Here is a 16,272-nt window from a genome sequence, read left to right as displayed (position 1 = left end):
TGGTAGGTGAAGGGAAAGGTGGCTGAGATCTGGCAACAGTTCATAGGTCCAAAACTTAAGAATGTGAAACTTCCAGAATCAATAGCTCAGGTATCTCCACCCAAACCCAGTAAGTGATAAAAAGAAGAAAGATATGTTTGATATCGACTCGTTTAGATGGAACGGTACCTAGAAGTGAGGCTGCTTTCCCAGTTACCCTCACTTAAAGCCATGGATAAGAAATGGCAGAAGAAAGACAACAAACACCTCGCAGTGGTGGCAGCACTACAAAAAGCATTTTCATGGCTGGTGGGACTACCGTTCATCCACCTCTGCTGAAACTACTCTTTCTTTTTAAAGGTCCAGCGCGACGTTCAGCTGACTTACCAGGCTCGGGTTCCTCGGCAAACCACCTTACGTTGCCAGGTCAGTCAGTACCACCTCACTCTAATTTGCTTATATGCGCAGCTTTAGAAATAGGCACTCACAGTGCCTCCTGTTTGGGAGATGGACATAAACAGATGACTTCTTCTCCGGGTATGGCATGACTTTTACACATCACATTAAAAAAGTTAAACCCATTCACTGGGGTTGAACAAATGAACTGTTGTTTTTAATGTTTTTTACCGCATTTCAGGTTTTTTTAAACAAATACCTTATGTTTTGTGTCTCACAGTGCAGGCTTTGCAGACTATTTTAATTCGATCGGCAAATTAATTTGGGCCTTTATCACATGGATATAGATGCTGAAGGGAAAAAATAAGGCTGTTTTGTGGACCCAAGCATAGTTTTCTTTGTGCCCTTCCCATCTACCAAATCCTGCTGTCTCTATTTCACCACAGTAACTATTTTCTTAATCCCTTCATCTTTGTCTCACACAACTGTCAGAAGAAAGGGAGGGTAATATGAAGCAGTTACACAAAATAATGGCTTAGTGTGAACAAGATTCTATCTTACATGCGCATATGCAAGGGCATTCATATATGTATAATTCACAGTAGTTGAAAGAAAGAGTAAGTCTGCAGGAAGACAACAAGAAATCACCAAGAAAAAAAACCCCAAACTTCAAGCAAAGTACTTAAAAAGTTTTACTACAGATGTTTTCATCAGTGGCTGCTGTGCCAGCAGATGAGGTATGGTGTGGCTCCATATATAGATGCCAACGTGCGGTAGCATGTTTCTGTGCTGTTTGGTTCTCCAAGCTGTTCATGGTGTGATGCTCTTTCGCAGCTGCCACCGTAGCAGATTGTTTCTCCAGACACAGCTGCAGCCACTGCTTGGGTGTAAGTAAGGAGAAGAATGAGCACGAATGTGAGAGAGTTCAAAACACTGTATTCCCTTAGGAAAACAATGTGCTCCCATGAATTATTGTCCTGCTCAAGAACAAGCATGGCAAATCACTGATAGTAAAATTTAAACCTCTGAGCAGCATGCTCACATGAGGACTCCCAGGTACCTAGCCCAAGACATTTTTTAGATAGAAAGCATGGAACAGGAAATATCATAAATACATCCTCTTAACTTCTGAAGTTTCTCATCATTGGCAGTGACAATATGTATTACCTGTATGTATTGCCTATTTCTCATAGGGTCTCATAGCAGTTGTTAAATTCTTACGTTTATATTCATAGGGGAGGCTACTACTTTGGATGTTTTCACCCAGGATTTTCTTGCAGGTGGCATTTAAAGGTCTTGCTCTTTGGAGGGATTTTGGAGAGGTCTTGCTTTTTGGAGAAAAAAGCATGTTTTGTTTTAAGGAAAAATTGTGGAATGAAACATTCATGTCACACCACAGCCATAACTCTCATCTCATGTAAACAGATCTAGTTTCAAAACTAGCTCACTTTTTATACATTTTGGCATGTTTGTATTGGTCTCTTGTTTATTTTTAAGCAATGCTTACACAGGGTTTTTCATCCATTTCTCCAACACTATACCACTCTTAACCCATCGATCCGTTAATGAGTACCTGCAAACAGTAAATCCCACATCCCTTCTTATGTGTGATCCTTTTTCTGAGCCTGCGGACCACCATTATAATAAGAAGCTAGAGAATACAAATTCAGAAGAGAGGGTTTTGGCATAAGGTACCAGGTACAGTCCCTTCATTATTGCTGACTTGCTAAATGACCTTCTTGTGTGCCCCAGTTTCCTCACCTGTTTGGGAATAACATTTACTCCCCTTTAAAACTATCCGATCTAGGGATCTGTTAACTGTTATTATTAGAAAAACAGCAGTAGGGAGGATCCGTCTTCAAGAGAGGGGAGCAATCAACCCAATAGTCTCCCTTTTTTGCAGAAAGACACTGTGGATTTGTTGCTAGTCCTGTCTTACTTTCAGTAGCGATACTCACTGCGATGATCTCACGGTGAATTATAGGAAGGTGCCTTCTGTCTGGCACTTGCAGAAATGACTAGCTGTGTTTTGACTCTCTTCGCTAGATACCTCCCACCTCAGTGTATGTTTTGGCACCAGTTGGTTTAGGGACCCAGTGGGTTTTCTCTGTTTTGGCTGTTTAACACTGGTACCTTCCTACCCGTGCCCTGTTACCATGGCTTACACAGCAAACTGTTTACTCTGGTACGGTTTGCAAATCAGCCCTTCCTGTGCAGCTATTTACAGTATGTGATGAGGAGTAGATAATAGTGCAATATTTTCCATGTATATAGTCCAGTGACGCATTTTGTTTACAGCCATTATGGTGGTGTTTCTTCATGCTCTATATAGATCATGTTTCGGGGGGGGCTGCTTTTGCTGGAAGCAGCCACTAATTAATGTGTAGTTAAGAAACGGTCTGCTGTAAACACACATGCATGCAATTTTCTAACAGAAAATGTTATTGTCTTGCTGTTTTTTCTGCAAATCGCATGTGGTGTCTTGAATAAAAAGGGTTTAATACGTTGGGTTTAGCCTCACTTCTGAAGGAGCGAGGCTGATGAGAACAGGCACACGTGCGTGTGATCTCGTCCGTTTCTTTGCCGGCAGGTTGGCCAGTCTTCCTCATCACTAACTTTTGAATCTGTGCCTTGTCAATTTAAAGTGCACGAGAGGAAGAAACACCCAAGAGGTCACAAAGCTGGGGAAGTTTTATGAGGTTAGGTGGCTGCGTGCAGGAGAGAGCCCTGGCAGCGCTCCCACCTGGGCTTGACCGCTGGTGAAACCAGAGTCCCCTGGCAGCTCAGCTGCATCTTGCAGTGCCGCAGGGAGCCCAGCTGCCCTGGGCACGTCTGCTGCCTCCTGGAACAACTCCTTTTTCTCAGTGCAAAGAGGATGAACCAACCATTTCTCCAAGAAGACTGCAATTTGTATGGTGAGGAAGCACAGTAGGGTCACTGAGGTACCCAGAAGTATTATTTACAATCACTGAATAACCGCATTTTTCTTTCTGTGGCTTGGAAACATTTGGAAGGCTACTTCTGCCAGGGCCCTGGACCTGCTCATAGGCCTCAGTGGCTGGGACCGGCCTCCCCTGGGACCCCAGCCCCACCGTCTCCTGCCAAGGGCCCAGGGGAGGTGGCTCAGCTGGGCCTGGGGCCGACTGAAGTCCCTGCCTGAGCCATGCTGTAGGGGTGCCCGTCTCTGCCCCTGTCTCCTGGCTGGGCCTGGGCCCTGCACTGCAGGGAGCTGCTCTCCTGGATGGAGCCCTCAGGCCTCGGGCATGGCTTGGCCTCCATAACTCTAGGCATAACATAGCGTAACTGTTCTGTTCTGTTCTGCTCTATTCCCTGCGCTCACCATGTGTCGAATAACGATGGTTATTATAACGATGGATGCCTAAAATGCCAGGGTGTTTTCAGCTCCAAAAACACTTTCAAGGACACATCACACAAAGGTCACAAGTGGAAACAGGATATTATTTTTATTTGCATTTTTCTGAATCTGTCTCAGAGCCATGCTCACAGGCATTAACATAATGTGCATGCGTAGCCAGGAGCAGGCTGATGCGCTCTTCAGTTGAGCTTGAAGAAACCTCCCTTGCAGCCTGGCAAAGGCAAGGCACAGAGCTGCAGAAAGCAGCAGCAGGAACAGAGGCCAAGCAGGCCCTGCTTCCTGAAGAGTGAGAATGCGAAGGATGAGGATCAGGACCGACCACACACAAAAGAAGAAGAAGAAAAAGAAGAAGAAGAGGTGTGCGGTACCATGGAGTATTTTCCAAAGTATGACGCGTATCGATGACGAGCATACATCTGCCTTCCAAAACTTGCTCCGCCGCTGTGCTTCTTGGGCAGCGATGCATGAAAAGCGCTCTCGTGCCTGCCCTGCGCTTGGGTTGCGCGCAGGGAGAGCTGCAAAGTGGCAGCTGCGGATGGGGCAGCGAGCCTGGAGCCCTTCCAAGCCCCGGCTGTTTGGCACAAGCAAGAACCCCTGGGGAGATGGAGCCAAGGGAAGAGCAGAGCTCGCGCCTTTCCAAACCTGCCATGGGCAAGAGAGGCAGAGAGAGGCAGGGCACGAGCGGTGCCTCGGAGGCGCAGGAGCAGCAGGCAGGGACCGAGCGGAAAGGGCCCAGAGGAGCCCTGAGAAGGGGCTGTGCTTAGTGCTAGAGAGGACAAGAAGCAACCCCCGGGGGCCACCCTGGGCCCGCCCTGGGAGCCTGGAAAGCTTCCTCCCCCCGGATGCGGGGCACGAGGGCCACCTTCGTGGAGCAGGAGCAGCAGGCACTTAGCCCAAATGGCCCAAAGCAACCCTGGCAAGTGCCCGTGCTCAACGCTGCGGAGGAAGGCAAAAACCCCCGGAGACACTTGCTAGCCCACCGTGGGGAAAAAAAGCCTTCCTCCCCCCAGCTGCAGGGCACGAGAGGCCATCTTCGTGGTGCGTGAGCAGCAGGCAGTAACGCAGCCAAAAGGGACGAGAGGAGCCCTGACAAGTGGTCATGCTCAGTGCTGCAGAGGAAGGCAAAAAACCCCCGGGGAGCAGTGCCAATGTGCCCCGGGGGAAAATTCCTTCCTGACCCCAGCGCTGGCTATCGGCTATTCCCTGAGCGCGTGAGCAAGACCTGCCTCCTCGTCCCACAGCCTGGTCACGCCTCCCAGGAGCTGCCCAAGCCCTCTTCTCCCTCACCCTGGAGCCACCTCAGGAGCTTCCCAGAGTGGCCAAATGTCCCTGGCCTGAGCGACCTCGGGGGCAAGAATCCTCCCTGCACCTGGCGGGACACCAGTGGCTGCTCCAAAGCACTGGGACCCCTTGCTTGTTATCTAACGTCTCTGCATCCCATTTCTTACGGCTGCTGCCCCTGGCTCCGTGGCGGATGAGGACGGCGAGCTCTGCAGTGCTCCTCCAGAAGGCATTCCCTTGCCCTTGCCACTGCCATCCAGCTGAAAAGGCCTGATAGCCTCGGGCACCTCCAGGGCTTGGTGGTTCTCCTCATCTCCTGAGGGGCTTGCGTCTGTTCCCCGAAGGCTGAAGCAGGATTTCCATCCGTCAGGTGGGCTTTGAAGGTGGCCCCGCCGGGAGCTGCCCTTGCACCGCAGAACCTCCAGCAGACTCGTCCAGCCTCTGGTCTTCCTCCCTCAGCCTCCGCCGGGGGGGGGCAAGTAATTCCACCGGCTCCTCAAGGACTTCCCCCGGGATGTCTTCGGGCTGCGCCCAGGCCAGCTATGGCAGCGGGACAGGGGACGATGCTGCCTTTTATCCTGCCCCGGGCATTGTGACTGCTGCGTTGCCGGGTGGTGGCCCTGTGACATGGGGGTGACGGGGCCTTCCATGCACAGCCCCGCCCGCCGCCCCTCCGCCCAGCATCCTTGGGAGGAAGGCCTTTGGGGTGCTGGCCCCGAGGCAGTCCCTGTGCCCAGGAGGCCCAGGGGGCTGTCCCTGCCCTCGCTGGCCTTGCACTGGGCACAGCTGCTGGGCATCCCTGGAGCCTCCTCTGCCACTCGGCTCCCAAGGACACGCCCAGTGCTGTTCCTCCTCTCTCAGGCTGTGGCAGAAACCAACTCCGCAGCCCAGAGACCACCCCTGTCAGCCATCCCTGCTCTGCACCAGAGCTAACGGCCATGAGGCCATGCAGCAAAGAGGACTAGGGACTTGATCTGGCTGGACACAAACCCTTTTCCTGGGGTGTAAGGGGGGTGATTTTGGCAGCCGCAACCTGGAAGAAAGCCAAAGTGGACGGTGCCAACAGACGGCCATGGAAATAACACAGGCTTTGAAAAACAAGTGAGCGGAGGTGACACTGCTGTGGTGGAAAGGTTGGTCATTTTCAGACCTAGAACATTTGGATCCGTGCCCAAAGCACAGCCAGGCAAAGGACAACTCTTCCAAACCATAAAAATAGCCCAGTGCCGCTGTCACTCTCACATCCCCTTGTCGCACTGAACCCAAGCTGCGCAGCCCCTCTGTTAAACACACCCATTGGCCATGTTTATACAGGACACGAAATGCGCTTCAGCCCCAGGGTAAAACTTTCACAGCTCATTTGTGACTTTAACCTTTCTGAGAGTTATTTGCTCTCTCTTTGTGGGAAGACGTTCGGATCTTAAGAGGCAATTGGACAATGCCCTTAATACCATGCTTTAACTTTTCGTCAGCCCTGAAGTGGTCGGGCAGTTGGACTAGATGGTCGCTGTAGGTCCCTTCCAGCTGAACGATACTATACTATTCTATTCTATTCTATTCTATTCTATTCTATTCTATTCTGTTCTGTTCTGTTCTGTTCTGTTCTATTCTATTCTATTCTATTCTATTCTAATATTCCTGGTGATACCGATGAACGTAGTTTGCTACAAGCTGTGGTACATTATATTCCTGAAAGTTGGATCTTGAGCAATGTTATGGAGCATGGACTTGCAGAGTTCAGGTTGTCATGTAGGCTAGATTTAATGTAGGAGCTGGCTGGGAATAGAGGAAAGCGTAATATGCATTCAGTGGATTAAAAAGCATACCTGGGCAGAAAAAAAGTCATAATTACTTACTAAACCCTAATCTTATGTCACAGTGACTGGCCAAGAAGTAGCTGTCTTTGGACTCTTTCCTTGAGGTTTCTCATTGGAGAGAACAGTGAATTTCATATAAACACACAGATTTTCTTAACACTCCTAGGAGACTGATTCTCCCCAAGTTTAGAACATTTCTTGAGTGTCTCTAATGAAAGACAGTCTTGGTTCTGCTGCTCCTTTGACCTGCAGATCTTCCTGATAATTACAGCAGAAACTGGGGTGAATGTTATAGTCCAGATGACACAAAAAGTCCGTGAGAAATCTGAGAACAGAACTCTGGAGTCCTGAGAGTGAGTCTTCTCCCCATCACTTTGAGTCATTAAAGCCTGAAGAAATTAAATGTCATGGATCCCCTTCACCAGCTCCTGTATGAGGATGATAAACAGCACTGTCAGTGTTCTGGATAAGCCCCCTTCAACCTATTAGCCAAGTCATCTCTGCTGGCAACAACTCCAGTAAAATTCCAGTTAACAATAAACATTCCCCCATGCTGAGCAATGGAAAATCCAATAACAGTTTGGCTGAATCCATGCTGAGTACAGAAAATGGAATTAATCTGAAAAGTGAATGTGCCTCAAAGAACAGTAACTAACCTGGATATTTTTCAAGCTTTTAATGAATGTCAGTCTAGTCTAGTTGAAAATAGGAAAGACTATGACTATGCAGAAATCTGGATGTGTATTTCTAAAGTTTATGAAATCCATAACATTTTAGAATATGATTAATCACTCAAGGAGTTTAACAAGACAAGAGTGTGACTGTTCTAGCATTTGATGTTAGCTAGCTCACACAGGGGATTCTTTTTAACTTCTTAGGATTCATGCTGAGAGCAATGACTTTTCTTTTAAAGTGCTTATCATGCTAATAATTGACTTATTACTTGGTTATTTTGCAAATAAAGCATAAGACTAATACATTTCGGTCATAGTCATGTGTAATTTTTTTTTCTACCTATGTAAAGATGTAAGAAAGCAAGACAGATTCAAATAAACAGAGTCAAGAAGTTGTGAATAGTCAGATTCATGTGTAGCCCACTTGTGACTTTCACAGTGGCCTGTAGTTTACTGGAAAATCATATGAAAGCCTTCAGATCCACCTATTCCTGAATTCTGGGAAACGTGATCTCCATCCAGATTTATTGCCTTAAAATGACCTTGTTCAATAATATTTTGAAAACAGTGAGGTGTTTAGCTATCTAGATGTAAATAGGTAAGTATAAAGTTGCTTCTTCATTTAGACTTTTGGCACTTTCATGTTCTGTCTAAACTGTTGTTTCCTAACCTTGAGAATGTTCCTTGGGATTCACCTGTGTTGGTGTAGTCTTCTGGGATGTCCGAGTAAGGGCATGATTTCAAGATCAAGTGTTCTGAAGTGCTTAATTGCCCAAATTTCAATTTTGGAGATGTCTATATTTCATTCTAGAGTTTTACATCTGTATTTATGATTTATATTTTCACATCTTTTTTTTCCTGAACCTTTTCCTAACACGCTGTAACTAGCCATTAACCCAAAAGAGTCCTGGCTCTCAGGCTGAGAAATCCTCCTTTGCACAGACAGGCTGTGCCAAGTGGGATGGACACAGCTTCTGAGGAATTCGTTTCTTGTCCACCAGCGAGTGAATACTAGGCATGGTAACCATCGTTGTTCTTCTTTTGTCACCACCAGCCATCAAACCTCAGCTGCGTCACCTCAGGAGGCCCACACACAGCTCAGGAGACTATTTCCCAGCCTTCCACAAGAAATCAGAGGAACATCCAGTGAGATGTAAGCTGCTTGACCAGAGGGGAAGGATGAAGAAGATCCAACATATTTCCCAGAGCTGGAATAGGAAATAGCAGCAGAGATAAAGAGGCATCTTCTGGAATGATGTGCCTCATAGGCGGACAGAGGACATTGCATAACCATTGCACAGGCCATACTGCGTTGTACAGCAGCTGCAATTCTAGATAAAAGCACATGTATACTTTAGCTAACCAATATAATGGACATTTTGTTAGAAGTGTTCTCAATAGCCTTCTTATTATTGCAGCATATGCCCACTTAGTACTAAAATACTGGGCTGTTACCTTAAAAGAAGTAATTGTATACCACTATCTCCTGTCAAATTAAGGAAGCCAATGCTTTCCTAGATTGTTGGGCTCCTTATGGTGTTCTCAGTGTGACCTTCCACCTACCACAGGTAAGACAGCAACTCCTATTTCAGACAGCATGGGAAAGTTTTGTCTTGCCTAGCTGCACTGAGAATAAATGTCCTCCTGTTGTAGTGTGATAGGTACTCAGGAGGATAAAGGTAGGAGGCTGGAGTATAAAGAGTCCTCTCGCTTCCCTCATTGGAAAAAGAAGACATAGCACAGCATTAAAGTTGTTCTTTGCACGAACTCTGGTGAATGTTAAATACCACTGATTGATTGTCTTTTGTGGCATTAATTTAGTTGAGTTTGATTGCGTGTGTTCTTTTGGTGCGCGGTGTCCCATGGGCCTGAGTTTCACAGCTGAATGTGCCCCTCTGAAAAAGTTCCTCTTGCCCCCAGATTTCACACTGTGAGAAACAGCGGCAAATAACTTTCTGCCCTCTTTCTCCAGGCCCCTGGTGATTTAGGTACCACCTCAGCTCTCCCTTTCTAGGCAGTGAACTCTGTCCTGTTTGTACTCTCCTCACAAGCAAACCTACTCTTTATCTTCCTTGCTGCTCTTCTCTGTATCTTTTTTTTTTTATCTCTTTGTGAAAGGAGAGGATGAAAACTGCACACAGTACTCAAGATGCAGGCATACCCGAAGTTTGTAAAATAATGTAATGACACCTTCTGTTTCATCTTCCATGCCTTTCTGAACAGTTTTTAAAGTTGTACTTTCCTTTTTGAACCTCCTTGAGCACTGAGTAGTAGTTTCTGTAGAATTATGTATAATAAATCCTAATTAATTTGTAGCCCAAACGCACATACGGAGTTGGGGAGTTGGGGTTGCCTCTCTCTGTTTGCATTGTTCTCGGTTGGTTTTTTTTTTTGTTTTTGTTTTTTTACCTTACATCACCTTTTTAACCTTAACCTTCATTTCTGTTCCCTGCTTCTTTTCTTCTTCCATCAACAGCTTTTCCAAATCACATCTTCTGGATAAGCACATTGACTAGCAGAGAGGACAGTCCTCCTTTACTATGAATGCTGACCATCTCATCCCACTGTTTTTTTTTCTTTCCCCCATTGTTAACCAGTTATTTACCCATCTTAAGATTATATATTACGATCTTCTTTGAATCCATGACAGCTCAGTAGCTTTGACAGCCTTTCCAGCAGGACCCTGTCAAAATGGAGAACTGAAAACCATTTTGGCTCCTCCAAGGAAGTCTCAAAGATTTGTGAGGCAAAATTTCTTCTATAAAAACTAGGCTGACCACTCACTGTAAGTATCCCTACTACCTACCAATTCTGTTATTTATATTTTCTAGAAGTTCACTCACTGTGAATTCGCATTCTGTTACACACTACAGGTTTGTATGTCCAACATCAAAACTGCACCAGCGGGTGTATGTAGCACTGCTACGTGACAGTCACATTAAAATCGTGGCTGGTTGTTGCATGAAAAGAGCCGGGGTGTTTTTCCAGTGTTACGGGTGGCCCTCGCTCCCTTAGAGAGGATCACTGCAATTCCGGGCACGCTCGCCCTGAGGTCTGACACCATTCCACAGTGTTTTGCTAGACATCTCCACTGCCCGAGTGCTCTGATGTCACCTTGTTTCACTTGGTTTTGTCTGTTTTACCCTGTGCTTCATGTTTGTGGTGCTGACCTTAACCACCATCAGAACTTGTGACTCCAGCAGCTGGGCTGGGTCACTGCCTAAACCACATGCAAAGAGGAATGCACTTTAAAGCCTCCTGCTTATGAAAAGTGATTTATCTCCAGGAATTCCCCAAGAACTGTGTTTTGCTTGTAGAATACCTTGAAATGTTTTACACAAATAGGCTGTATAGAAATGCAAAAGTATACCATCCTTCCAAACACCTTTTCTGTCTGTGTCGTTTCCTTCCCTTTAGGACACCTTTGGTTAACACTTCACCTAACAGAGCCCTGCCGGACTGTTCTCTGGACAAGTGGATGGCTCTGGGTCACTTGCAGAAGTTAAAAGGGGAACCTCTTTTTTTTTTGCCTTTTGTTATTACCGACAGTTTATTGGGGTTATTGTTTTTGTGTCACTAGCATCTCTCAGAGGGGATGATTTTTGTCTGTGCTCTCCCCACACTCTCTCCTTTGCCATGAAGCAGAGAGAAGCTACCATCTTGAATTTACTGCTGTGTAGTCAAGGCACAGGGAAATGAAATGACCTACCTGAGGGGCGCGTATGTGGCCACTACAAATTTAATGTAGTTCTGGTCAGGTTCCTCTTTGCTCTCGCTTTTCTCCAGCCGAGTCCATGCTGTGCTGAGTTGCTGTCTATTAGAGTCCCCTCTAGAAAGTGTCAGTTCACCCAAGTGGTTTAGATGTTTGGTTTTTTTTTTTTAATTTATTTTTCCTGGAGCTGGGGAAGGTGAAGAATGCCAGCAGATACTCATTGGTATTGGAAAGATATCTCAGGATGTCTCTTCCCTCTTCCAAAGCCTGGGGCTTTTGGCCTAAATGAAATACTGCAAAGTGGGGGAGAGAGGATGTTTGTGCAGGCTGCTCCTTGTAAATATCGGGTGCTTCACAAAAATAATTCCTAAGCAAAACTCGTTGTGCTGATGGCATCCAGCCTGATGCGCAGAGCTGTGTGATGGAGTGGATGGGCTCATCCTCTCAGTCCAACCCTGACATCTAGTGTACATCAAAGGGAAATTTTCCAAGTGTGAAGCTGAAAAATGAAATCTGTGTTATTTGGGGGAGGTCTGGCTTTGCAATGCACTCGACCTTTTTCTGCATTGATGATTTCTGAGATAAACACTTGTTGCCAGCATAGCAGTAAGTCTGAGTAATCTGTCCCTCTTGGAAAGTCTTATGATCTCAGACCTAAGATGCTATTTAGACTTGTTATGAATTACTTGTTGCAACTATCAACACTTGCAACTTTAGCCTTTTTTCTGTTTAGTCCATTTGTGAACTGAGTGTTTGCTCTAATCACTGGATTGCTTTGCTACAGCAAGAAAGTTTGGTGCTCTGTTTTTTGAGAGGGAGTTGTTTGTTTATTTTTTTAGAAAAGGATTAAAGTCTGAATTAAAAATCTGAATGTTAAAATCCACAGTGAGTGAGGCACAGAGAGACTCTTGAGTATTCATTCCTTACGTTTTGTGTGTTTCTATGTCTACACAAACAGGGATTGGAAAGGAAGATTGGCTCCAATGTCCTCAAGGGCAATTGCAGTAAACTGCATCTCTGCCAGAGCAGAGATGGAGGAGAAAGGGGAGGAGGAGGGAGGAGGAGTTGTGGCTCAGCAGCTTAAATGGGCCTTTCCAGTTCTTTAGGTCATGAGGTAGATGGTTGGGTTCATAAAACACATTTGTTTCTGGACTGGCCATGTCCCCACCTCCTTTCTACTTCTTGTTAAGGTCTGTTGTTCGCTTCTGTTGCTCAGGTATCTGGCCAGCACAAGGCCTTCTGGCCGATCCCTCACTATCCTTTTGCAAGTACTTCTCCCTTTACCCCAAACTTTTCTCCTGATCTCTCACAGACCTGCTAAGCATCACCGAGCAGCTCCCTTGGTATGGATCCTCGGCTATAGTCACAGAATCGCTGAGGCTGGATGGCACCTCTGGAGCTGGCCAGTCCAAAAAGGGTCCACTGGAGCAGGTTACTCAGGTCTGTGCCCAGTTTGGTTTTGAAAATCTCCAAGGATGGAGACTCCACAACCTCTCTGGGCTACCTGTGCCAGTGCTCAGTAGTAAAAGCATGTTTTCTTACTTGTAAGTGGTGTTTCATGTATTTCAGTTTGTGCCCACTGCCTCTTGTCCTGTCAGTGGGTACCACTGGGAAGAGCCTGGCTCCCTCTTCTTTACTCCCTCCCATCAGACATTTATATACATTGATAAGATCCCATTAAGCTTTCTCTTCTCCAGGCTAAACAGAATACAGAAAAACAAACCTGGGATAGGTATAACTTTGTCTCAGGCCCTAAGACCACCTGGGGGCCTAAAACCTACTTTGAAGGTTGAAAAGGACTTGACAGCTTGGAAAAATCCAAAGCTCATGGCAATGTGCCTCACGGTTATAAATACACAGCTTGCATTTTACAGGATCATCGCACCTGTAAGAATAAGCACAAATGGTCCATCAAAAGCAGTTCTTTTATTTCTGGAATGTGCTTTCTAATTTTGCTGCTGCTTGTCTGTCTGTCCAGTCCTTGTCTTTTCAGGATTCTTCAGGATGTCGGGTATAAGGATGGATTAAGCTTCCCTTCACAGCTCCTGGGTCTGACAGACTGACATGGGTTCCTCCCACAGGACCAGGAGCCAGTATCATGGAGTAGAAACTGGCTTTTAATGTTCACTCTTTCTATTTGTAGAACTACATTTCCAGAATACTGGTATTTCTGTTCGTAGCACCTCACTCTAAGAGGCCCATGGCTTTTGGGGGGATGTAAGGAACAGAATAATACGTGTTTATGAACTTTATCTAAATACAAGTGAAAAGCCAAAATTTCTTTGTGTGCTTTCACTGACGTGCACTTTCAATTTTTGCTTGTAGATGCAATTGCTGGGCAGTCTCTCTGCATACAAGAATACTGTAAGGTCATGCATACAAAACAATCTCAAAAGGTAGGAATGGCATAGGACATGCAGGAAGAAAATCTGTTACGATATCTAAACACATCTATTAATTTGAGTGGTCAAAGTATTACACAATTATCAATTTATTAACCAGCAAGACAAAATTTTAACCAGACAAAATTTCAGTGTAAGTGTTGCTAAACTCAATGCATGCAAATGCTGCTTTATCTGTGAATATAGTGTGCGTTAGTGATAGCATCATGAATGTTGCTTTGGATTTGTTTCCGCTGCAGCTTAGCTGGGCAAATCACTTAACCTATGGACCTCATGTTTAGCACTACAAAAACGCTCATTACATCCCCTTCAGATGGGTGACAGTTTTCTGCAATCCTCGGTTGAAAGCTGCTAAAGCACAAGGCCATCAAATCCCTTTGTCCCAATTCTGTCGTAAATAGAGACCTGTCCCTTAGTTTCTAGGTAGAGGTTAATTGAGAATTCGCTCCAAAAATGTTAGCCATTCACAACCTCCCGACTGCAGTCAGTCTTTTATTCACTGACTGAAGCACTTCATTCCCCCCAGGCCTCGGACTGGTTGTTCTGCCCAGAGCAGAATTCTGGGGTGAGATGCAGTTCCAGCTAAATATCTGAATCCAAGCCAGTTACTAAGGCCCTAAAGCAGTCAACACCTACGTGCAGACGATGTAAGCAACTTCAGTCTGGAGCATCCCAGTCCTAAGAGTGCTACAGAAAGGCTTAGCCTGTTTCTGTGCTTTCCGTTTCCTTCTGTTTTTGCTGTAATGGCCATGGAGAACCTTCAAGGACACTGGGTACAAAAGCATTTCTGCCCCAGAACACACCAACTCCAGCCATTTGCCTAGGAGAGCAATTTCTGCAGTTTTAGCACTATCTGGTGTTAAAGGGAGAGTTCAGAGCCTGAAGGAAAATAAATAAACCCAATAAACTACAATCACGCCATTGTACAGTCCACACACAATTCTGCAATGCCTAAAGGCTTTGTTTTGGGGGAAGGGACAGTGTTTATCTGATTTGAAAAAAAAACCTATCTTATTCCCAAATAAAGTAACATTTAACACTTTCACTGAATCCAATGAGGCAGATGAAAGCTTTGAGAAACGATTCATCGCACTGCTTCCCAGGAACATTGCAAAAACTCCTATTTACTTAATTGATCAAGTGAAAAATTACTTTTTAGTTACTCATGTTGCTCCTGGGTGGAAAAACAGTAAATGCTGAATTACCAGGCTATGAATATGCAATTTTAAATGAACTGCAGCAAATGATGTATGTTGCAGCGTTTTTATGGCTGGGCTTCAAGTTGATCTATACAGGGATGGTAAATTAGGCTGCTGTGCCGTCAGAGATGTCACTAGGACTGTAACTCCTCTTTGGCGAAGAACATACAGTGTTAGGCTTAAATGATGCTCTTTTTTTTTTTTTTTTTGTATTAAGCTGTGTCAGCGTTCCCCAGGCTTGGAAACAAATCCTCTTCAGAGCAGTGAAGTCAGTCACATCCTATTTGTGCTCCTGCCGCATGTTGTTAAGGGCCTTCACGTCTAAACACGTGCATTTTCACAGCTAATCCATTGCTGATGTCCATTTGAATCTTTTCAGGACTCCACGCTCTCACTCGTGCTGTATTGTGCACTAAAAATATTCACCAACTTCACCGGTAAAGCTAGACTCGAATCGCATGTATTACTTGTCACGTACTTGCTGTGACATACTTTACTGTGTACCTTACGTGAACGTTGTTATATGAACTATTGATTGATTATATTTTAAATATTATCTTGTCTCACTGATAGATTAACAGGATAAAAAAAGTACACCTCCTAGATATCAGGCATCCCATTAATAATATAGATGGCCTCTTATACACTTTAATACATGATTATTTATTATAAGCTTGTTGATTACATCTTGAAGCTGAATATCTGCAAATGGATGGCGTTCTCATGAAAGATGCTGGGTCAGTCACTGTGGCAGGTGAAGTCCAAACTAGTGTGCTCCTCAGCTGTCTGCCTAAGGGTGTTAAAAAGATAACTGAATTCAGTCTGCCAGGCTAGATAATCTTTAGCTGCCAGCAGTGCCGCTCCATCTAGCGCACAGAGCTATTAAGGTAAGCGCAAAACTACCCAGTTCTAGCTATTTTGTATAATATTCTACAAGTACCCGTCTCTGTTTGTACAAATGTTGAAGGCTGTAGCTGGCTGTGAAAACAATTCTTGATTGAATCAGTGAGGTAAACTATTAAAAAAAAAAGCATGGTGCTGTTCCATCTTGCAGTATGTGTATGCCACTGAGTAACGCTATTCCTTTTACTCAATTTTTACTCTCCCGCTGTGATTTTTAATCTTTACAGCCCCTCCTAACTGACTACCTAGTACTCAGTTTAAAAAGCAGATGTCAAAAGGAAAAATGTGGAGTAAAAGGATCAACTGTCCAACTAGTTTATCTTTCACCAACCCAGGAATAAAACCTTTGAAAGAAAAAAAAAATCAATAGTCTACCCTGGGGTAACAGGCAGGCGCTGCACTTCCCATATGTTTCTCTTCTGAGAGCTCTGCCCTCCGTCCTGTTTGATGTGTCAGCGTTGACAACCCTTAGCTGTAAGTTTTCGTACAACAGTAAATCTACCTTTTTCTCCTCACAAATACAAGTCATGAGC

At 45.1% G+C, this 16,272-nt stretch overlaps 1 protein-coding gene across 3 annotated transcripts in view; it reads left to right on the top strand.

The window, feature by feature from the left end:
- PDE1C (phosphodiesterase 1C) overlaps window positions 1-8,747 on the top strand; it is a gene marked incomplete at both ends in the record, with an annotated part of 326,875 nt that extends 318,128 nt beyond the window's left edge. For 2 of the 3 annotated variants that reach the window (XM_082320989.1, XM_082320991.1), the window contains 2 exons: window positions 340-405; window positions 8,578-8,747. In XM_082320989.1, the coding sequence (XP_082177115.1) occupies window positions 340-405; window positions 8,578-8,747 (236 nt within the window). The remainder of the gene's footprint in view (window positions 1-339; window positions 406-8,577) is intronic. The other variant, XM_082320990.1, reaches the window with a different exon arrangement.
- Between the last annotated feature and the right edge of the window lie 7,525 nt (window positions 8,748-16,272).

This window comes from Platalea leucorodia (genome assembly GCF_965183815.1).
Source record: "Platalea leucorodia genome assembly, chromosome: 1".
Taxonomy (NCBI): domain Eukaryota; kingdom Metazoa; phylum Chordata; class Aves; order Pelecaniformes; family Threskiornithidae; genus Platalea; species Platalea leucorodia.
This window is presented reverse-complemented; position numbering and strand designations above follow the sequence as displayed.